This window comes from Pinus tabuliformis, chromosome Q (genome assembly GCF_031772625.1).
Source record: "Pinus tabuliformis cultivar Carrire ecotype Pingquan chromosome Q, CPIR1, whole genome shotgun sequence".
Classification (NCBI taxonomy): domain Eukaryota; kingdom Viridiplantae; phylum Streptophyta; class Pinopsida; order Pinales; family Pinaceae; genus Pinus; species Pinus tabuliformis.
The window spans coordinates 53,843,358-53,866,579 of NC_142296.1; the positions used below are offsets into that span (position 1 = coordinate 53,843,358).

A 23,222-nucleotide genomic window follows, 5' to 3' on the forward strand; every position below is an offset into this window, starting at 1 on the left:
TTGCTACAGCCTTACAGGAGATTTACAGTCTGCCCGTGCAGTGATGGCCACAATGCTGCAGGATGGATTCACATTTCATGCTTGTACTTACTCAATCCTGATGAAGATAGCCTTGGCAAATGGTGATTTTGAAACAGCCATTAATCTTTTTAATGAAATTAAAGATTAGAGAGTTCATTCGGATGTTCTGTCTTATAACACCATTCTTAGGCCAGCTTCTTTTAGAGGACGTCTTGACATAATTGAAATTACTAGTCGAGCATATGCATCGTGAAAATATTCAACCAGATCCAGAAACATGCATACATGTCTTTTATTCATATTATGACAAAGGTCTTATTGATACTGCGATGGAAGCATTGCAAGTATTAAGTGTACGCATGATATCAGAGGATGAAATTGTTCAGAAGGAGATGCAATTGAATTTTCAAGCACTTGTCCTCGATGAAGACTCACAAGTTGAGGCAATCCTTTATGGAGATTTTCAACGATTCTAAAGAATATCTTGCAGCAGCACTTTTAAACATGAGATTATGTGCATTAAGTGGTATGCCAAATTTCTAGATACCAGATCAGAGTCCATGTACCATAACGTTGCTTCAAGATTGCTCCAATGAACACTTTGTGTATCCTATCCGAATCAAGGCATACAAAAGAGCGTTATTCAAACGGAGCCAAAACAGCAGAAGACATAGGATTCGATTCCTATTTCAAAGACTTCAGTTAATGATTCAAAGGGATCTGCGCTCCAGCATTTATCTATTAAATAGCCATCAGAGGATTTTAAGGGGAACGATCTCCTGTTTTAGAATAAAGAAATGACTCTATCTCTATCTTGTAACTGCAGGTGAAACAGCGCCCCTGTTTTGGGGTCGATTTGTTTTTCCCCTAGCAGCATTTATTTAATGTATTAAAAAATCATTTGTAAGAGTGAGTGTGAAGAGAGAGAATTCTGAGTGCTGGTGGAGGAGAACAGAGAGCTTACTTGTACAGTTTTTGACAGAGAGTTTAATGAAAAATACAGCTCTGACCCCTGAGATTCCTGTGGTATGACAATTTAGCATAAGTTTTCCTTCTGTTTCATATGTAACCTGTTATGTTTTCATTTCATTTCATGATCATTTCCAATTGAACAAATGAAGTGTTTAGGTAGAATTCATAATATTTTATGCTCTGCCTATAAGTTTGTTCATATTTAATGTTTTCTTCTGTTTGACAAGGATTCATCCTCTATGCCCTTGTCAGCTCCTCAGCAGTCTTGCCATTCCATTTAATCTTAATTTGATGTTAAATTTCTTGCCTACCTTGCCTCAGGGGATAATCCGTGTTTTTGATTACATTTCTCTGTTCAAGCTGTTCCTTTGCCCCATGCAGCCCAAAAAAACCCCATCATTTTATTAAAAACCCCTTTTTTATCAATTTACTAGCCTAAAATCAGTTTCTTTTAAAGTCATCTCAGCCCCTTTTAGAAAACTTTTTGCTAAGATAGACCGGAGAGCGCCCTCTCCTGTCCTCGTAGGGCTAGCTACGAGGCTAAGTGGTTTGATGTTACCTTGAGTTTCGCCTTCTTTAGCCTGAGGCCAAATTCGAGCGCTAACATATTGGCGACCATACTGGGGAGAACATTCGACTTGTTGATTGTCTTGTCCCAATACATGAAATCAAATAGCAGATCTGATGCTGATGGTGGACAGCAGTCAGATACATATGCAGGCTGAACCATTCACCTGGCGACTCCAATTCGATCCAGACATTCCAGTGCTTGTTGATTCACTCATGCAATGGTAGGGTATGTGGCAAACCTTACCTAGTGTGAAGCTGTAGAAGAAATAAGAAATGAGTTAGCAGATACTGAATTTGATGAAGATGTTTTCAGTGCCTTGCTTCAATGGTTGCAATCTTCAAAGTTCCCTTGGTTCAAAACTAGATTTTGTGAGTTAATTGTTGAAAGAATCGAAAGGGAGACTCAAGATTTAGATGAGCAGATCCAGTCATATGATTTCCAAGACCCTAAAAAGTTCTTGGAAATCCTTCCTCCAGTGAAACAAGAAATCATAGAATTGCCTACAGATGTTTACATTGACAGTGTGCAGCTGGAGGTATGTATTGCAGAGTTGGGGCAGCCAACAGAGTCCGGCTTCCGCGATCCAATGGCAACTTACATGGACACGTTTTTCAATTTTATTGATAGATCAAGCTGTCTTGTACATGACCAGGCTCATTATGTGCATGAAGAGCTGCCAGCAATTACATCTGTGTCCTGGCAGAAGCATTCTCAAGCGGCATCCTTCTCAAGTTTACTGGAATGGTTGATCTGGCATTTTAGTATTACCTGATCTACTGTTTTTACAGCAAAGTAGGGTAGATTTTGTAAATAAATAAGCAGCCAAAAGGCAACATCTTGTTCCAGTTTCATTACAGTTTAGTTTGAAGTTTGCCGAATTAGTTTTTCAATCAATTCAGTCAGTTTCCAGTTAATAAGTTGAGTCTTCAGTTGTGTTGATTTGTTGAAATAATGGACTCCATTGCCCAATGGATGGAGGCACTGTCTTCTCTCCCAAAGTTCTGCCGTTCTTGGCACCTCCACGAAGCGGCAGCTGCCATCCCAAGTGGAGCCGATGTTAGACTCCGTCTTGTATGTCAAATGCGAGATTGATTCTTCTTCAAAACCCTGTTTTGAAGAAGAAATCATTAAATGTGTTTTTTAGAATATGTATCAAATTCTCCAGCTCTTCAAATGGCAGTGGTTTCATCAACTCCCATCCCTGCAAGCAGACAAAGAAACAGCCCTCATTCAAAATCATCAAATTTAAAAAGGGAATTAGAAAACAGAGTTTGTAATAATGTGTTGGAGCATAATTAGCAAAGAATATTGCAAAGAGGATTTCATCAGATGGTGGCAGTGTTCGCATCATTGATTATGGACAAATATGGAAGGCGCCCACTTCTAATGGTTGCTGTAGGAAGAATGCACAAACTGCTTCACTTTTGAAGAAACAAGCTGAACAATTAGCTGAGATGGAAGTTCTTTATAAGGAAGAGCAAGTCCTTAGAGAGCGATACTTCAACATGATGGAAAATATGAAAGGTAAGATCAGATACCTCAAAATTTTTATACTCAAAAAGGTCTGGATATTGGGCTTCTGATTGGCCAAGCTCATTAGCACAGAGGCATAGAACATGAGTGACACCCAAAAGCTCCAGTGTATTTATAGACCTTGCAGCCAAAGCTCCACCAATAAACAAAGAATCTGTAACATGTGATGGCCGCTCTGAGTCGGCAGCTTGAGAGACCAAAGCCATCCTTTCCAGAAGGTGTTCCAACCTCACCTTTAATTTATAACTGTCTATGACATTTTGTGAATCCCCTCCTTCAAAAACAACAAAAAAAAAAAACCGGTGTTGAAATTCATTTCATGGCAAAGTTTAATCACTTCCGTTCCAAGCATTTCATTCTAATGTTCCAGTTCCTTGCTCAGCTCACTATCAAACTTTGCAATCTTGTTCAAATCCTTCAATTTAACTGTCAGGCGCATACTGTGAGATGAATCACTATTTCCTTTTGAATATTTTCCATGATAGTTCTCTTGAAAAAATGGTGACATTTCTAAGTTATCCCTATAAGGTGATTTTGAAGCATGGACCAGACTTAAAGGAGTTCACTGTCGTGCACAGCCAAATGATGGTTTCATGAGAATTCTTATGGATCTGGATAAGAAACTGTATGGAAAACCTTCTATGGATTGGCAACGAAGGAAGCCTATCATGAGGAGTTGCCCAATTTGTGGCAAGATTGTAGGTGTTAGTAGCAGTTCCCTGAAACTTCATTTGCAAAAGTCACATCGGCGGCTGTCGACGGGAAGTGTGGATAGCGTAGAAGTAAAAGAATTACAACAGATTCTTGATTCTGTTATAATTGGTTGCTAAGAAGAAGTTTTCCAAGTAATTAGTCTTAAAGAAGTTTTGGCTTTATGTTATCTTTGACCAGGAAGTGCTTTTAGTGTACATGAACTTGCCTTGACACTTTATGCACACAAGCTTCATGAGCCTGAGCTTGCTCTTTGTTATTGTGATCATATCTATCTTGCCGCCACCTTAGTTATAAAGGGTAAGATGATAAGCAGTCCAGGTGTTGTAGTCACAAGTTTAAGTGGCCGAGTATTGAAGCCATCACGGGATACTAATGAACCTGAAAGGGCTTTGCTTGTGTTAGCAAAAATGAAACGTGCTAAAGTAAAGCCAAATATCATGACATATGAACTCCTACTTTCTTTGTTTGGGAGTGCAAATCCTCCATATGAATCAAGCAGTCGACAGTCTCAGGAAGATGTTTTAAAAAGAATATCTGCAATAGAGATGGACATGGGGAGAAACAGTGTTGAACACAGTGGAAATTCAATGCATACTCTGCTGAAGGCTCTTGGAGCAGAAGGTATGGTCAAAGAATTGCTACAGTATTTACATCTTGCAGAAGATCACTTCAATAGTAGAGATGCTCGAAGTGCTCCATTGCTTGGAATAAATGTGTACAATACTGTTCTTCATGCACTTGTTGAGGAAAAAGAAAGGGATGTAGCCATCGATGTTTTTGAGAAGATGAAAGTGTTCGGTTTCAAACTTGATGCAGTAACATACCATATTATGATGGATTGCTACAGCCTTACAGAAGATTTACAGTCTGCCCGTGCAGTGATGGCCACAATGCTGCAGGATGGATTCACATTTCATGCTTGTACTTACTCAATCCTGATGAAGATAGCCTTGGCAAATGGTGATTTTGAAACAACCATTAATCTTTTTAATGAAATTAAAGATTAGAGAGTTCATTCGGATGTTCTGTCTTATAACACCATTCTTAGGCCAGCTTCTTTTAGAGGACGTCTTGACATAATTGAAATTACTAGTCGAGCATATGCATCGTGAAAATATTCAACCAGATCCAGAAACATGCATACATGTCTTTTATTCATATTATGACAGAGGTCTTATTGATACTGCGATGGAAGCATTGCAAGTATTAAGTGTACGCATGATATCAGAGGATGAAACTGTTCAGAAGGAGATGCAATTGAATTTTCAAGCACTTGTCCTCAATGAAAACTCACAAGTTGAGGCAATCCTTTATGGAGATTTTCAACGATTCTAAAGAATATCTTGTAGCAGCACTTTTAAACATGAGATTATGTGCATTAAGTGGTATGCCAAATTTCTGGATACCAGATCAGAGTCCATGTACCATAACGTTGCTTCAAGACTGCTCCAATGAACGCTTTGTGTATCCTATCCGAATCAAGGCATACAAAAGAGCGCTATTCAAACGGAGCCAAAACAGCAGAAGACATAGGATTCGATTCCTATTTCAAAGACTTCAGTTAATGATTCAAAGGGATCTGCGCTCCAGCATTTATCTCTTAAATAGCCATCAGAGGATTTTAAGGGGAACGATCTCCTGTTTTAGAATAAAGAAATGACTCTATCTCTATCTTGTAACTGCAGGTGAAACAGCGCCCCTGTTTTGGGGTCGATTTGTTTTTCCCCTAGCAGCGTTTATTTAATGTATTAAAAAATCATTTGTAAGAGTGAGTGTGAAGAGAGAGAATTCTGAGTGCTGGTGGAGGAGAACAGAGAGCTTACTTGTACAGTTTTTGACAGAGTGTTTAATGAAAAATACAGCTCTGACCCCTGAGATTCCTGTGGTATGACAATTTAGCATAAGTTTTCCTTCTGTTTCATATGTAACCTGTTATGTTTTCATTTCATTTCATGATCATTTCCAGTTGAACAAATGAAGTGTTTAGGTAGAATTCATAATATTTTATGCTCTGCCTATAAGTTTGTTCATATTTAATGTTTTCTTCTGTTTGACAAGGATTCATCCTCTATGCCCTTGTCAGCTCCTCAGCAGTCTTGCCATTCCATTTAATCTTAATTTGATGTTAAATTTCTTGCCTACCTTGCCTCAGGGGATAATCCGTGTTTTTGATTACATTTCTCTGTTCAAGCTGTTCCTTTGCCCCATGCAGCCCAAAAAAACCCCATCATTTTATTAAAAAACCCTTTTTTATCAATTTACTAGCCTAAAATCAGTTTCTTTTAAAGTCATCTCAGCCCCTTTTAGAAAACTTTTTGCTGAGATAGACCGGAGAGAGCCCTCTCCTGTCCTCGTAGGGCTAGCTACGAGGCTAAGTGGTTTGAGCTCGAATTTGGCCTCAGGCTGAAGAAGGCGAAACTCAAGGTAACAAATTCCTCGAAACTAGGAATTACATTATTGTTCAGAAGAGTAGTCCTGAACACATACCATTCAGATGGTAATCCTCCGAGAGTTGTGAGTGCCATTTCTCTGTCAGTAATGGTTTCCCCAATAGATAGGAGATCGTTCTTGATCTCGGTGATTCTTAAGAAGTATGCTTGCATACTTTCATCTTTACCCTTCTTGATTTCCCTCAACTTATTTCTAAGAAACAAAACTTGATTTGCATCATTAACTTTAAATAAACTCACCAGTCTGTCGTAGATTTCCTTGGAGGTGTCTAGATCAGAGATGTAGGCCACCAAGCGCTTGTCGATAGAGTCCCGGATGATCTTCTTTGTTTTGACTTCTCCATTTTTCCATTTCTTCCAGGCAGCAGCAGATGCATTTGATGAAGGCTCAACAATATTGCCTCTTACATGGTCCAGCACTCCTTGATCTTCAAGGGTTAGATCGATAGACATCTTCCATCCGTGATAGTCAGCTTTCGAACAGAGCTTGTCTTCGGCAGGAAAGAGTGTTGAGGACCCCATAGTTCTTTTAAAATAGCCTTGCCAATCTTCTCTTCAATGATTGCTCTTGCTCTTGCTCGGGCTTTGTCTTCACCTCAGTTTTGATACCATGTTAAGTTATGGTATGTTCTATGCTTATAACAGTTTACTTCTTTTTCTTATTATATTCCACTGATTAGCAATCACATGTACATAAAGTAAAGTGCAAATAGAACATTAAACGATCGACAGAAAACAAGCCAAGACAAGAGACACAAGATGTGGCGGCTAGCCAGGGACAAACCCCACAATGTGTGGGGAAACCCTTTGATCAAATCTTCTTTTATCTTCAATAATTCAGCAGAGAGAAATAGTACAATAAATCTGATTCATATCAGCAGTAGCAAACCCTAGATCAGTAGCATCGGCATTAGCGGCTTCATTATCAAACTAGGGCAGACCATATCTCACAAACTGATAGTCGGATTGACTTCATTCCACCACCAAAAGTTTCGGCTTCCAGACGAGGTTCAGATGAACCTACAGCAGATGAGGAGATCTTCTAGGCCACGCAAGTCAATCTTTACTTCTGCAGTTGCAGCGTCAGTTTCAGCAGTTTCCGGCTTCAAACTAGGGCAGTGAATATCTTGCAAACCGTTCGTCGGATTGACTTCATTCCACCACCAAAAGTTTCGGCTTCCAGAGGAGGTTCAGATGAACCTATAGCGCAGTTCAGATGAGGAGATCTTCTAGGCCACGCAAGTCAATCTTTACTTCTGCAGTTGCAGCTTCAGTTTCAGCAGTTTCCGGCTTCAAACTAGGGCAGTCGATATCTTGCAAACCGTTCGTCGGATTGACTTCATTCCACCACCAAAATTTGTGGCTTTCAAAGGAGGTTCAGATGAACCTATAGCGCAGTTCCAAAGAGGAGATCTTCTAGGCCACGCAAGTCAATCTTTACTTCTGCAGTTGCAGCTTCAAATTCAACAGCTTCCGGCTTCACATGTGTGAGAGAGAGAGACCCATTTCAGTGCAGTATAGAAGAGACTCATATCTGCGCAGTAGAGAGAGAGAGATGTGATGAGATGAGTGAGTCTAAATGAGGAAAAGTCCTCTTATATTTATACACAACGTTGGTGGGTGAATAGATGCGACTGTTGAGCTTCTGAGCCTACATGAGTTGTAGGTCGGCTTGATAATAATTCCATAATCAAAATAAATTCATATCTCCATGAATACTTATCGGAATCGGATGATCTTTATATCAATCCTACACCTCTCGACGAGAGGAATCTAATAAAGGTATTATCAGCCATGAATAAGATGACCCACATGAAGTTTTGCCCTGGTTGCCAATTTTAACAAGGACACCTAATACAATGACTCACATGGTTGTTACAAGGCTTTTGGCTTGTGACCTTGGGCTTACAATGGTGATAAATTCACTATGAAAATGTATGTGTACCCCTGCTGATATGAGGGGTAATAGGGCACCATACATGCATATGAGCTTGTTTAGTAGACAACATATTTCTGACATACTTCATGGTATTGGAGATGACAAACCTCAGGCAAATTTGATATTGATCAGTACCATGTTAGTAGCATAGGCTTCCTGAGCCTCTGGAGATGGTCTTTGTAAAAGATAAAGATAAGCTTCCATCTTACATTTGTTGAGAAATCTATGGCAACTAGATTAGGGTGATTTCTCTTATCTTTGATAACTACTTGTGATGTTCTTTTACATGAACTTGATTTACTTGTAAATAGCTTCTTCTTTGATTATTATTATAGTTTTCCTATCATCAAACAGCTATCAAACTATGAAGATCAATGGAACAAGTGGACACAAGATATAGGCTGCTAGCCAAGGCCAAAACCTCTCCTTTGAGAGGAAAACCCACAAGAATTCTTCTCTTCTTATAGAATCTTCAAATGACAAATTCCAAGACCTATCAGACCCAAGACAAAGACCCCTCCAAGACCAAGTCAACCTCTCCTTTGATGAGCTTATCCTTCACAAAGTCAACCCAAGTCAAACTTCTCCAAAACTGTGGCAACTTCTCTTCTGATCACAAGTTCAGACCTGCAACTTTTTGACTGCAATTTTCGGCCTTACTACAGAAACCCTAGCTTGCACATGTGGGAGTAATGTGGCAAAATAGGTCTCTTTTCCCTTCGCTGAATTTTCTCTCTTCCTCCTTGGTAACTCGGCTTCCAAACTTTATCTTTTGAACCCAAATTTTAACCCTTTTCTGATGACTGCAATTTCGGTCTAGCTGCAACAGAATGATGCCCTAATTCTTGCACGTGCGAAGGATAGAGGCCCAAAACAGATTTCAGAGATTTGATTTTTTTTCCTTTAACTTCGCTTCCCTTTCAGCCTTCTTTCTCCTTGTGATCGAACTTCTTCTTGCTTAATCGAAGGTCTTAAATGATCCCTCAAATGAGGTTGAGTGTCTCTTATATATAGGCTTCTAGGGAGCCCTAATGATGCCAACTTCATCATTGAAGGCCAACTTGTCTTCTTGCAGATCGACTTGGTGTTGGACAGAAACGTTTGACTCTTTGACTTACAATAAATTATTTTTATATGATACAAAATGCCCAATAGGGTCTTTTATATATGACAATGACACGTTTGACTTTTTGACTCTCTGACAAAACCCTAGAAGCACACAACGGGCGCTGAATCTAAAACAAATTTGACCTAGAGCATGAAAGACATGCTATAAAAATAATAATAATAAATTTCCTTTCTCTTTACATCAAATACATAAAATAAAGATTACATAAGACATTATGAAGACCAAACCTAGATACATATTTCAACAACATTCACATGGGTGAATCAAACAAGTGACATGTAAAACAGGATTAAGTGAATCTTCTTGGAAATATCTATGTCATAAAATTGTATGGTAGTCCCCTTTTGGTACACTATTAACTTCAACTTCAAAAGGATGCTTATGTTTGAGCCAAACTGTAAAAGTGTGGCATCAACCTAGGTTTATGTTTAAGCCAAATTGTTAAACAGTTAAACCAACACCCATGCCTGTGTGGTCTAGCAGCAAGCAGTGAGGTGATCAGGGTTGTACTAATGTGGAGACCTGGCTTCAAACCCCCTCAAGTGGGTGTGGATGAGGCCAGGTGCAAGTCCTAGGTGACTTTGATGACACAGATACACCCCTCATAGCATGACAGTTTACCAAGGCGAGTTTATAAGACATTTCTCAAAATACAAAAAACAATAGAATGGAACCAACCTTAATCTGCTGCAAATGACCTGAAAATGTTGAAAGAGACTGACTTAATGACTGTTCATCACCTATATCTGCAAAAACTGAGTCAAAAAATGGTATTTTCACTGGTTCCGCTGCTAGCAAATAAAGTCCTGTCAATGGAACAATCATAAAGATCATCAGAAATGCGACTCTTGCAAATTCCAATATATTAAAAACTATAAAAATGCAGCTTCAATGGACGAATGAAGACATCAAAAATTAAGAACAGCCTAGCTATTCTTAATTTAGTGGGCAAGAAAATTGTATTACTATATAACGTACTTTCCTAATTTTATTGAGAGTGCCCCTTACTGTGACAGTATTTGGCCAGTATATGAATATCTAACTGAAATATTTTGAACGGTAAACATTGCAAAAGATAGACCAAAAATCAGGGTAAAGTTAGTTAAAAAATTTATGGAATTCACCGCATTTTGCCATCAGTGCAGCTAGCCCCACTGTCTTGATGGTAGCTGTTTTTCCCCCAGTATTTGGACCCGTTATAATAAGAACCTTCGTCTTCCTTCTAATCAGAATATCAACAGGAATAGGAGAATTGGCTTCAAGTGTCGCAACCTGAATAGAAAAACCTGTATCCTTGAGTGTTTTAAAAAAATGATGCCATTAATGTGATTATGTGCCAGAGTAAGAGTTTCATCTGAGGTTACAATCTCTAAAGTAGACATACTTCTTTAACATGATACAGTAAAAATTCTCATCTAGGTCAATGAAATGCTATTATCTATCCAACTGAAAAGTAAAGACTCAGCATACCATCTATTACAAAGTTCTAGATCTATCAGCACATGATATTAGAGGAAGATATTTACCTTGCTTTCGAGGAATTTTAAATGATTTTCTATCCTTTCCCGAGATGAAAAATTCCTTTCATGTAACCGTGTTCTCCTTAATTGCTGAAGTAACATGCCAATAATGAATCAAAGATATATTTTTATCAGATCTATTATGCATGAGTTGAGATACTGACAAATTGAACCAACATAGCCAAGAACAATCTCTTCATCATAAATCTGTCATAATGACAGAACATTCATATCATTTAATTGCATATGTTTTATCTCCTGCTCTGATTTATAAATGTCCAATCTTATAAAACTACAAAACAGAAAATAGAAACAATAAAATAAAGAGATAATAATTTCACCTGGGAAATCTGCAACTTCACAAAAGGAAAGTTGGAAACATATGTTTCTGCACTAATTTTTCTAGCATATAAGCACACTACAGGAACTTACGAGTGCTTAGATTGCCAACATTATAACCGGATGCATTCAGGCTAGTGCACAAGATTCCATTCTAATGGTGTGACAAAGAGCTTTTCTAAATGTAGCCTAACGTGTATAAATTTTAAAAGGATCAAACTTTAAAACATACTCCAGAGTCTATATTGCAATCAAATCTGCAACTTCACAAAAGTAAACATATATTTCTGCACTAGTTTTTCTAGCATATAAGCACACTACAGGAACTTATGAGTGCTTAGATTGCCAACATTATAAGCTGATGCATTCAGGCTAGTGGACAAGATTCCATTCTAATGACGTGACTAAGAGATTTTCTAAATGTAGCCTAACGTGTATAAAAAGATAAGACTTTTTAGCATACTCTATATTGCCATCAAGAGTACTTGAATATTCTTCCCTGACAACCTGCAGTACCACTAACAATTTCAGAATAAGCAACAAACATCTTCCAAACAGGAATCTATCTGTCCTACAAGCACTTCCAAACTTCTTCCTCCATGGCCTGCCCATCAATGAAGTGTGCACACAAGCGAAAGGGTAGACAGCAAGAGGAAACAAGAGAGACTCAAAAGATTGCCACAAACTATACATGCCTCACACTCAACATTACATGCCTTTAAATAGACTGAGTATATAGATCCTACTTTAGAAAACAGTGCCCAGACCAATTCTATGGGCTTCAAACCACAGCCTAGGTCAAAGCTTGGTAACAATAAATATAATATAATATTCAAAATGTTCTTAATGTTACCACCTGAAATGCAAAGTCCAATTGGCATCTTCTGAAATCTTATTGACAACCACATTGCACTAGGGCATTTGTATTTTGGCAGTTTGGGTTTATCTTTTCTTTCACATGATTGGAGGATGCTCACGTCTTATGAGATGTGTTTAAGGGTTGAGTTGAGATATTTGGAAGCATTTGTTTCACATGTGGTAGCAGTTCACTTTTGGGTGCCTTCTACATATTGTAATGCATGTCCATGCTTTTAGTTGTACTTTTGAGGGATTTCACATATCCCAAAGCAAAGTTACATATTTGGAGGCATGATAGGAGGAGCACACCACATATGGAGAAGTTTATAGGGCATTTGTATTTTGGCAGTTTGGCTTTATCTTTTCTTTCACATGATTGGAGGATGCTCACGTCTTATGAGATGTGTTTAAGGGTTGAGTTGACATATTTGGAAGCATTTGTTTCACATGTGGTAGCAGTTCACTTTTGGATGCCTTCTACATATTTTGATGCATGTCCATGCTTTTAGTTCTACTTTTGAGGCATTTCACATATCCCAAAGCAAAGTTACATATTTGGAGGCATGATAGGAGGAGCACACCACATATGGAGAAGTTTATAGGGCATTTGTATTTTGGCAGTTTGGCTTTATCTTTTCTTTCACATGATTGGAGGATGCTCACCTCTTATGAGATGTGTTTAAGAGTTGAGTTGACATATTTGGAAGCATTTGTTTCACATGTGGTAGCAGTTCACTTTTGGATGCCTTCTACATATTGTGATGCATGTCCATGCTTCTAGTTGTACTTTTGAGGCATTTCACATATCCCAGAGAAAAGTTACATATTTGGAGGCATGATAGGAGGAGCACACCACATGGAGAAGTTTATTGAATTTTATTTTATTTCGATTAAAGGTAGTGCATGTTGAAATTTCTAAGTCTATCCATTAGAAATTTTATATGTATTCTTCTGGTTTATTTCTCCTACTTGTTAATTACAAACAAGTTATTTAAACATATAAACATCGAAATAAACACAATACAGTCTCAACCATCTATAAATCAACAGCTGAAAGAAATAGCAAACACACAAGTGACACCGTTATTTTTGGACAACTCGTCCCCGGAAAAACCCAATGCAGGAAAACCGATGCAGCAATTTTGAGGGTTATTTATTATGCAGTATATCCTTGAGTACAACTGGGTGCCAAACTGGCTCACACGACAGAGAAAAATAACTGGCAGTAATACCTCTCTATTCGGAAGCAGATATTCAGAAAATCTGCCACACGAAACCCTCTCCGGCACAACTGAAGCACTGTGTTAGCCCTCTTGGCTTCTACGTCAGTCTCAAAACCCTTTGTGTCAGCCCTCTGAGGCACTATGCAACCTCTACGGCTTTCTGTGTCACTCCTGCTACCCTATGTGTGGATGACACGAGCCCTGCGCTGTCTCATCTAGCTTCTGTGTGGCCTGCTCTAGCTTCTGCGTCTGCCTCTCTGCCCCTGTGCTAGTCTCTCGGCACTATCTCTGCCTCTCTGTCCAGTACTCACTGCCCCTCACTGCAAACTGATCATTAATTCTACTTTTCTTAGCAAAACTCGCTCTAGAAAATCGAATCACTGATCACTCTGGTGTATTTTCCAACTGACCCTCAAGCCTCCTCTTATACTTTTCCCGTTGGTCCTTCAACGACCGAGATTACATCTCTAATCAACGGCTAAGATTAGATTTGCCTTGATCCATGTCTTTTGGAATCATCTAACCCATTTTTATTTTAATACCCATTAATATTTTATTTTTCCTAAGTTTAGACTTAGGAACTCCACTAAAAATATTCATTATTTTAATATCTCCTAAACTAGGAAGAATCTGCCCAAACCATTTCTGGGTCTTGGAGATCTCATGTGCTTTAGCTTGTCGACCAATTTTCATGGCTAGAGCACATCTGATGCTACCCCAAATCAACAGTGCCAAGGCTAAGGAAGGCATCCAAGTTCATGCACCATTGTGCATTGTTACCAACCAAAAGTGGGTAACCCCATAAGAGAAAACTTTTATCCTATCTTGGATAGCTACCCAGCCAACAATCCTATACATTGCTCAATTATGATGATATGCCACATTTCTCTTCCATTTCCACCAGTCATACACCTCTCACCATCTAACATTCCTCTAAAGGAAGGTGGGTTACCACTCAACATGTACTTTAACCATATTGCAATCGAGTGCTTTTACTTAATGTTTTTGTCATTCTAACATGGATAAAGGGTATGAAATTTCTGGCTACCCAGAAGGTGTTATTTAACCAAGTTAATTATTTCCTATCACCTAAGTCACCTGACACGGGGATACAAGACACGACGGACACGGGGATTCGAGTGTCAGATACGGACATGTTGACCCCTCGGACCAGGACACGTTCAGATACATTATATATTATTCTATTATATATATATATATATATATATATAGAGAGAGAGAGAGAGAGAGAGAGAGAGAGAGAGAGATTTCTTACACAAATTGCCATTCATGATACAAATTCATTGATTTCAAACATAGATCTTCATCTAGATGTAAGTTTTACAAAGTAACATTAAGCATACAGATACAATTGTGACATAAATGATAAATCATAATACATATTCAATTCATCAATGATCCAATAGGAAGAACACAAGATAGTAAGATAAAGATACTGTAGTTTTCTCATTAAGTCATCAAAATCAAAATGTATTACATAGGTAGTGCAATGCCAATGGCAATTAGAAATAGTAAATACAAAACAACTACAAGTATACAAGCCTCAAGGCAGTAGGTAGCTCATGACTCATGAGTCATTAATCCTCATAGTCATTATCAAAATCAACATCACCATGGTCACCACTGCTCTACTTTGTTCCCTCCTCCTCCCCTGTATCCAAACTCATCTTTGCATCTGCTGGTGTGGAGGATGACCCCTCTACAGTATCACCATCATCAAATGTGACAAGCTCTAGCACTGGATCATTAAGATCCAAGTTGGCAAATGTCAACTTAACACTGTTGTCCAGACCCATATCATCAGGAAAGACATCCCACATCTTTGTCTTTCCCTTCAACCACTCATCCCTTTGCCTATAAATAAGATGAGTGTTGGTGTGCACATGCACCATTGTCTCTGCCCTAGACTGCTCAAACCTGCTCTTCTTGACACTATACAAATTCCCATATATGCTCCAATTCCTCTCATAACAAGAGGATGAAGGCACCTGAGAGAGGAGCCTCATGACTAACTGTTGTAGAGGAGGGCTTGTTACCCAATAATTTTCCCACCAAGAATAGGGCTTCTTAACCCCCCTCTCTCTAAACAGATCATATCCTGTAAATAGACCAGTGCCAGTGGAAAACTCTGCAAAGGCATTGTCCACCTCATCAAGGGATGCTCTATCCTGAAAAACCCGCCTGAATGCATCTTTCCTCCCCTATGAGATTTCACCATCCATGTGAGGAGGGAATCTGCAGGAAGGTCCACTATTCAGCCACTCATGGCTGTAATATTTTGGGTTCAATGAGTGAGCCAAACAATGTAAAGATGTGCAATTCTTGTCCCATCTACTAACAAGAATATCTTGTATGGTGGTGAAGAAGGCCTCTAATGATGTCTCATACTCGAGGCACTCACTCTGTAAAATAATGCTCCTCACAGACTCAATCATGGAATCCCATCCCTCATAAACCTCTTCTAGGATGTGTTGGTCTGTATTTGCAAATCGAAGCAAAGAAATGATAGGGTCCATGATCTGAATAAGCAGATCTACCCTCTCCCACCAAGCATCATCTAAGACTGTGTCCTTCACTCTTTTAGAGGCTACATGATCTATCTTTCTCCAAAAAGACCAAAACTCTAAAATAACCATGGCCCTAAGAGCAGTCTTGACCTCCCTCAACCTCTTCAACATGATGAATGAAGAGGCAAACTGTGTATCCGCAATCTTCAATAATGATAGATTGGTGTACTCCTTGTAGATAGTGAGGGCATTTGTATGATTTTGTACAAAGTTACAGATATGCCATGCATCCCCAATAATGCTTCCAATCCAAGGCACCTCAGAAGCAATAGATTTAAGTGTTAAGTTCAATGAATGGACAATGCAAGGTGTCCAAAACACTTGTGGATATTTAGCTTCCACAATCATGCCAGCAGCCTTACAAGCAGGTGCATTATCTGTACTGATTTGCACACAAGAATCAACAACTACATCTTCAATAACTTTAATAAACAACTCACCCATATATTGTGCACCCTTGTATTGTCCAAGTGCATTCACTGATTTCAAGAAAGTTGGACCATTCAGGGAAGACACCATGAAGTTGATGAGTGGGTGTCGTGCTAGATCTGTCCATCCATCAGAAACAATGCTAACCCCAGATGTTGGCCATGATGCTTTAATAGGCTCAAGCATTTGTTCCACCTCTTTTTTTGTCTTCGTCAACAATGTGCTTCTAAGCTTCTATGACCCAAGAGACACATACCCTGATGGAGCCCCTTGAGTTAGAGCTCAGCACATCTCAATAAATAGAGGTGAGCGTGCAAAATTAAAGGATATGAAGTTTTGACAGAGAAAAAAGGCAATGGTGAGATCAAACTCTTCCCATTTCTCTTTCTGAAAAATCTTGTCCATTGGACCAAGTGAAATTGCCTTTCTTTTTGCTGCTTGACCCCCACCAAAACTCTCGAATGGGAATTTGTTACTTCTTTTCCTCAAGAATGGATGGGGGTCATAATTCTTAGTTTTTTAGATTTCATAGCCACATTTGCCATACGAACATTGGACTCTCTTTCCATTTCTTTTCTCTTTGGTAAGGTACCTTTCTACAAGCTGCAATTCCACAACTTGGTAAACCAACAAATGAGCTTTAACACGGAAATATGAGCTCAGGAAAGTAGTGTTGCAATAGTTGCATTTCCAACTCATATTGCCTCCTCCCTTCACCTTGCTGCTTGGCCCTTGCTCTCTTGTGACATATTTCCACAAGGGATATTTGTTACCTTGAGGAGGATGTCTTCCCTCAACATTTGAAGTTGTTGTTGCAACCCCACTTGCAATAGAGGGAACACTTGCAACAGCCACTGATAAAATTGGGAGAGGAAGGGCATCTCCAATGGGACATTCTTCCCCTTCCTTTGCCCCTTCCCTGCTGCCCTTGATTGAGCCATGAATGTTGTAAAAAAATAAACAAAAAATGTACAAATTTGTAAAAGAAATGCACATGCAAATTGTTGTAATAAAAATGCAAAAAAAATAGAGAGAAAATGAACTTACTTGTTGCTTGAATCTCCTTGAAAATGCTCCCACACCCTTTTCTCTTTGCTCCCAAACACCCACAACAAACCCACAGAAAACAAAATAAGTCGATGTGCAAAAAGAATAGCAAAAACTACCTTTTAACGTCGCGCAGACTTGCCAAATTCGGGATTCGTGTCCGAAAATCGAGACACAGTCTTGTCTGATCAAGACACGATCCGAACACGATCATGTCTCGATCGAAAGGACACGAATCCAACCAAATCGTGTTCGATTCGCCCGATTCAAGACATGACAGGCCTGGGCGACGAATCTGGTTTCATAGCTTGTCACTTAATCACGACACATTAATTCTTTTGCGGGAACTAATGAATAATAACATAAACAACACCAATCACAAAATACAATTATAGGAAATATGCGAGAAACCAATCACAGAATTTACACCAATATTTTTGGACAAAATATCCCTGGAAAAACCCCAATGTGGGGAAAACCAGTTTTCAAATCTGAGGATTTTTATTATTATCTTTAGCAAAAACTGCTATTGAGAAATTACAATTGCTTGTCTGATACTAGCAATGCTCCAGCTATATTTTTATCTTCACTGTTGAACAAATCGATCTAGGAAACTTCATTATCTGCCTCGACAAATTAGCTCAGCCCTTTCCCACAATTTGCACCTCCTCTGGAACTCGCACTGACAACCTCTAGCAATTCGCACTGGCAATCTGGCAGCCTCTAGAAATTTGATCTACCTTTCCTACAATTCGCACTTCTTGCAATTCCCACTGCCACCAGAAACTCGATTTGGCTTTCCCAGCAACTCGCACTGCCTCTGGGAATTCGCCCTAGCAAATCGCACTAGTAAACTGGGAAACTCGAACTAGCAAATTTGGCCTCCTTCTGCAGAAATAATTCGCCCTCCTTCTTATACTCAGAAACTGGAAATTTATGTAAAGAATAAACTTCGGCAATTTCTTCCCAAACACTGTTGTTAAAACCCTCCTGGTGTCTCTCTGAAAATTCACACACTCGATTGTCTCTCTAATGTTGCCCATTGATCTCCTATATAATCTCTCATTCATGAATGTTATGAATGAAATATTCATAAAATAAATAATATTAAAATAATAATTAATTAAGTATTATTAAAAACATTATTATTTATGAAGAGGTAAATAGTCAAAAGACATGACTATTCATCCTTCATGGCTAGCCAATGCCTATATAGGCAAACCGCCACAAAGGTATTGTACACCATTAAGATTTTATCAATAATACAATTTTACTTATTACACTTACATATACAAGACTACACACAATAAAAATTCTTGTGCCAGTTTTCTCTCTACAATGAATGAATGGCCACGACGAGAAGTTCACTTGATCCAACACATGGCTAGGATCATCTTAGAAACTTTCTACAAGCTTATAGAGGAAAATTGATCTCATCCCAACTAATATCAATTAATTATTCACTTTCCCTAAATTAGACATAGGAAATATTTAAAAAATCATTAATTGATATAATTAAGATATTTCCCTTAGGAAAAATTAAATTGGCTTGGAGATAATTAATTCCTCCATGCTTTTAGCCTCAATGACACCTCTCAAGACTAGAACACATGTCCAAGCTACAAAATCTAACAAAGGAGTGATCTTGATGATTGACCGATCTTTATTGTAAACTTATTCTCTCACCTTACCAAGGGGGGCTAAGTGTTTAACCCTAGTCCAGTGGGCCCTCCTCTGACGCCTTAGGGGCGTAGGAAGTGTTGAAAATTTAAGTAGATGCGGTTAGTGTATTTCATTGGCAAGCAAAGGAGAAAAATTAAAATTCATTTTTTTAAGTTTGACCAAGTTGGCCTCATCTTCTTCAAGTCAACCCCACGTGCTAATTAGCCCTCCTCGCACACATATCAATGTTAACAGAACTGAACCAATGACCAAACTGTAAAACCCTATCAACCGGGTACCAGTTGAAATCGGACCGGAACCGGGAACCAGTGAAAACCGGACCGGAACTAGTAAAACAACTGAACCAAAAAAATCAATCAACCAAAAACACATAAAATATTCAACTTTTAAAGAAAAACATATGTATTCATGTGCATCCATATCAATCCAAATCATTTATGCACAAATAAGAAAAAGTTCTCATTTATGTAAGGGTGAACATGACCAAAATAGCATCAACTACAATCCATCTCTGAATTGAAAATACATCAACAAACAGGTTCTAGATGGCCTCTGGCATCCCAAAAAAATCATGCTACAACAAATGTCTACCTATCATCAAAATCATTGCCTATATTGGGATTTTCCTCATCAATATCACCGTCTAAGCATGACAATAAGATAGAAAAAACATAGCATGTCAAGTCAAGATTTTGTTTGAGTGATGGGTACATTTTTAGTAAGGGTCATGACAGAGCAATTTGACAACCAATGCCTCTAACATCAAGGTATATAGAGGGCTTGGTGCTCTTGATTAAATACTAGTTCCATACCCTCGTACATGACAAATCCAATGGAAACATTGCAATTCCCCCAATCCCAAAATCCTAAAAAACTGTTAAGTCTACTGGATTTTGAGTGAGATCTAAAATTCTACTTTCTCCATATGAAATCCAATGAGGTCGGAACCACTATCAAACATCCTGAGTCATTTCATGGTAATGTCACTTTTACTTTAAGAATTTAACGTTACCATGAATTGCATAGCAATATGAGGGCCATAGGCTTGAATATTAGGCTGCCCCACTCAAAAATTCCTATCTTTTCTTCAAAAAATTGCATTTCAAACATCTTTGATCAATTGATACAGAACGGGCCGGTTCAATACAAAATCGGCCAGTTCGGTGAAAAAGGTCGGTTCAACACCGGATTGGCCTTTTCCAGTTCTAAACCTTGAACCGGACCGGTTTGGTCCCCAAACTGATCGGACCGGCTGGTTCCACAAGTCCCAGTCCGATTTTGACAACACTGACACATAAATAGGGCATTGTTGGGACTCATTTGGAGCATCATCACACAAGTTTGATCTGCAATTTCAGAGATAGACACCACATGTGCGAAGGAGAGAGAAGCATTTATGATCTACGTTGACTCTTTGTCTTTGAAGTTTCTTTGACTTTCTTTGACTTGAACAATTCGGCATCTATTTTGATTGAGGCTTTGACTATGTTGGAGGACCGAGGACTTCAGAGATACTTTGATTTTGGTTGACTGTGATTTCATCCCTATATTGGCTCATTGACCAGTGTTAACCACATGCATTGACTAGAGATTTGACTAAGTACTTTGACTAGTTCGTTGACTTTTTCTAAGGCTACTTCAGGACCGAATTTAGCCCCTTTGTTTAGCTAACTCAGGGCCGGAATTCAGCCTATCTGTATAGACTGTTATTGTTGACCATAGTTGACTTTTTCTCTCTCCTATTGACTAGTTTTGACTAGGACATTATTGAGGTGAGATTTGAATCTTGTTGGAATATTCTTGATGTTCTATTGATGAACAAAATTATCTCTCTCATAAGGAAAGAATTTGGTTGGGTTTTCCCTTGTGGGTTTTGCCTTGGCTGTGAGCCTAATTCTTAGTGTCTCTTGTCTATTGTTTACTGTTTATTGCGATCTCTATATTGCTCTATTGATGAAATGAATGGCCCAAGTTTTTTATGTATAGCTACTTGATGATTGAAGTATAAAGAAAGGTTTGAATATATCATTAGAAGTAGTTATCAATTGTGAAAAACTACCCTAGTCTTAACTGTACTAGAAAATCAATAGGAAGGGCACTACTTGGGAAACTTGGATTAAACTAGCACGTCCATAACCATTCCATACTTAACACCTTTCACCATTCCCTTGATGTCACATCCATCATTCAGGTCAGTTGCCATTAGTTCAATGGGACTTTCCACCCTCACATCCACATCCGTGAGTCAAGGACAGAAAACTTTGCCCTAAAGGTTGATACTACTAAAAAAAAAGATAAAAGCATAAGATGGCCACAGAAAAAGAAAAAGAAAAGTTAAAACGCAAAAGATGGCTAGAACATTGATTAGCACATGGGCAAAAGCCTAGCATGAGCTCTACCCCCATCATTTGCCATCACCCAATTCTTGAGCAGTTAACTCTCCATCACATCATAAGGAACCCTTACATGTCAATGAGCTCACTCATCAATGCGTTGTATCCTGCATATCTCTCTAGCGGTCTCGTCTCCAGTGCTCGATCTAGGAGCTCCCACAAATTCCTACGCATCCCTCAATGTCTGAAGCACCTCACAGTTCTTTCTCCCACAAGTGATGGGTGGAGCTTCAATCTCCTCATCTTGTTGTTGTTTCTCCACATGCTATGAACTCTCCTCTACACCTATACATGTGCCCATAATAGTAACTGTACTTGTACTAGTGCCCTGAGCCTGAGATCCCTATTCATCCCTCAGATCTTCTACTGGCAACTCGTGAGATTTCCTAAAGGCTTTCTCCTCCTAGAACTTTACATCCCATCTCACAATTATCTTTCTGCTACCTAGAATGTAGATCCCGTATGCCTTGGAGGCTTCGTTGTAACCAATAAAATACCCCTTTTCTACAGTCGAATCTAGCTCGGTGCACTTCTCACCTAGAACGTGACAATAAGCAACACTGCTAAATATCCTGAAATGTCCTACTTTTGCCTTCTTTCCTATAAATGCCTCCTCAAGTGTCATCTTTCCCAATCCCTTGTGCGGAACCCTATCATAAATGTAAATTGTTGTGCTACATGCCTCTACCCAAAGATATCTAGGCATGTCTTGGTCATATAGCATGGTCCTCACTGCTATGACAATCATCCTGTTCTTTCTTTCTAAAACCTCATTTTGTTGTGGGTTGTATGGAGTTGTCCACTCTCTCCTAATGCCCTCCTTTGCACAGAAATCCTTGAAGGACTTCTCAATGTACTCGCCTCCATTCTATATTTGAAGAACCTTTATCTTCTTTCTTGTTGAGTTCTCTAGAAGAGCCTTAAAAATTTGTAAGCGACTAAAGACCTCATCCCTTGTCTTCAAGAAGTAAATCCAAGTCATTTTTGAACTGTGTAGCTTGGGAGGTACTCCCACAACCCCTAGGGTACTGGGTTTGGGAGGAGTTGACCCACGAAAATGGAGTTTTGTGGGAAATGTACCCAAGTCATGAGTTTTGTACCAAAAGTTGTGCGCAGAAGACCAAGGTGGAAAATTGATAGTTTAACCATTGAAACCATAAGGGGCACCCTTGAAGGGCTAAGGGGCACCTAGGGCTTCAATGATGTGGCAAAAGACAAATGAAAAGGAATTTATTTCTAATGATAGTGGGGTTTCTATGTGTAGGCTCAAGTTAGCTTGGCCTACAAGACACAACCCTTGGTGGAGGATGACACCACCTATGATCACTATAAGAATAGGTGAGTTCAAGATCATTTGTCACATCCACAAGTGCAATTCATCAATAGAAGACTTCACAAGAAGACCGTAGACCTCAAAAGGAGCTGAGTTAGCAAGTAGAGAAGGATGTGTTTGGTTTCTTGTCTTATGTTCTCGCTAGTCGAGATTGGGAAGGTTTGTTCGTGAGATTTTGGGCATGCAAGTTGGGCATCATCTCTGTGCGCTAGCTTTGTGACATTTTCTGAGGTTGGAGAGAGGGTCGAGACCCTAATTTTGTGTTGGACAGGCGGCAACAAGGCCTGCATTAAGGCAAGGATAAGGGGCCGAAGCTCTGCACAGGAAATTAGGGCCAGCAAGTGAGGTGACCACAGGCATATTTGTAACTAAGGTGGTCGTGGGTCTGAGGTGGTCGCAGGGTCTGTGGTGGCCACTAAGGAGAGTCATCAAGGCCAAAAATTTTAATCAAGTGATGCACAGAAACGTGGACTGTTAGGA

The 23,222-nt window shown here is 39.1% G+C and overlaps 1 protein-coding gene across 4 annotated transcripts in view; it reads right to left on the reverse strand.

The window, feature by feature from the left end:
* The window catches only part of LOC149218265 (uncharacterized), a 503,060-nt gene that overhangs the window by 318,122 nt on the left and 161,716 nt on the right, over positions 1–23,222 (reverse strand). For all 4 annotated transcript variants that reach the window (XM_089383876.1, XM_089383877.1, XM_089383874.1 and 1 more), the window contains 3 exons: positions 10,856–10,939; positions 10,454–10,601; positions 10,008–10,135 (listed from right to left, as the gene is read on the reverse strand). In XM_089383876.1, coding sequence (XP_089240002.1) covers positions 10,008–10,135; positions 10,454–10,601; positions 10,856–10,939 — 360 coding nt within the window. The remainder of the gene's footprint in view (positions 1–10,007; positions 10,136–10,453; positions 10,602–10,855; positions 10,940–23,222) is intronic.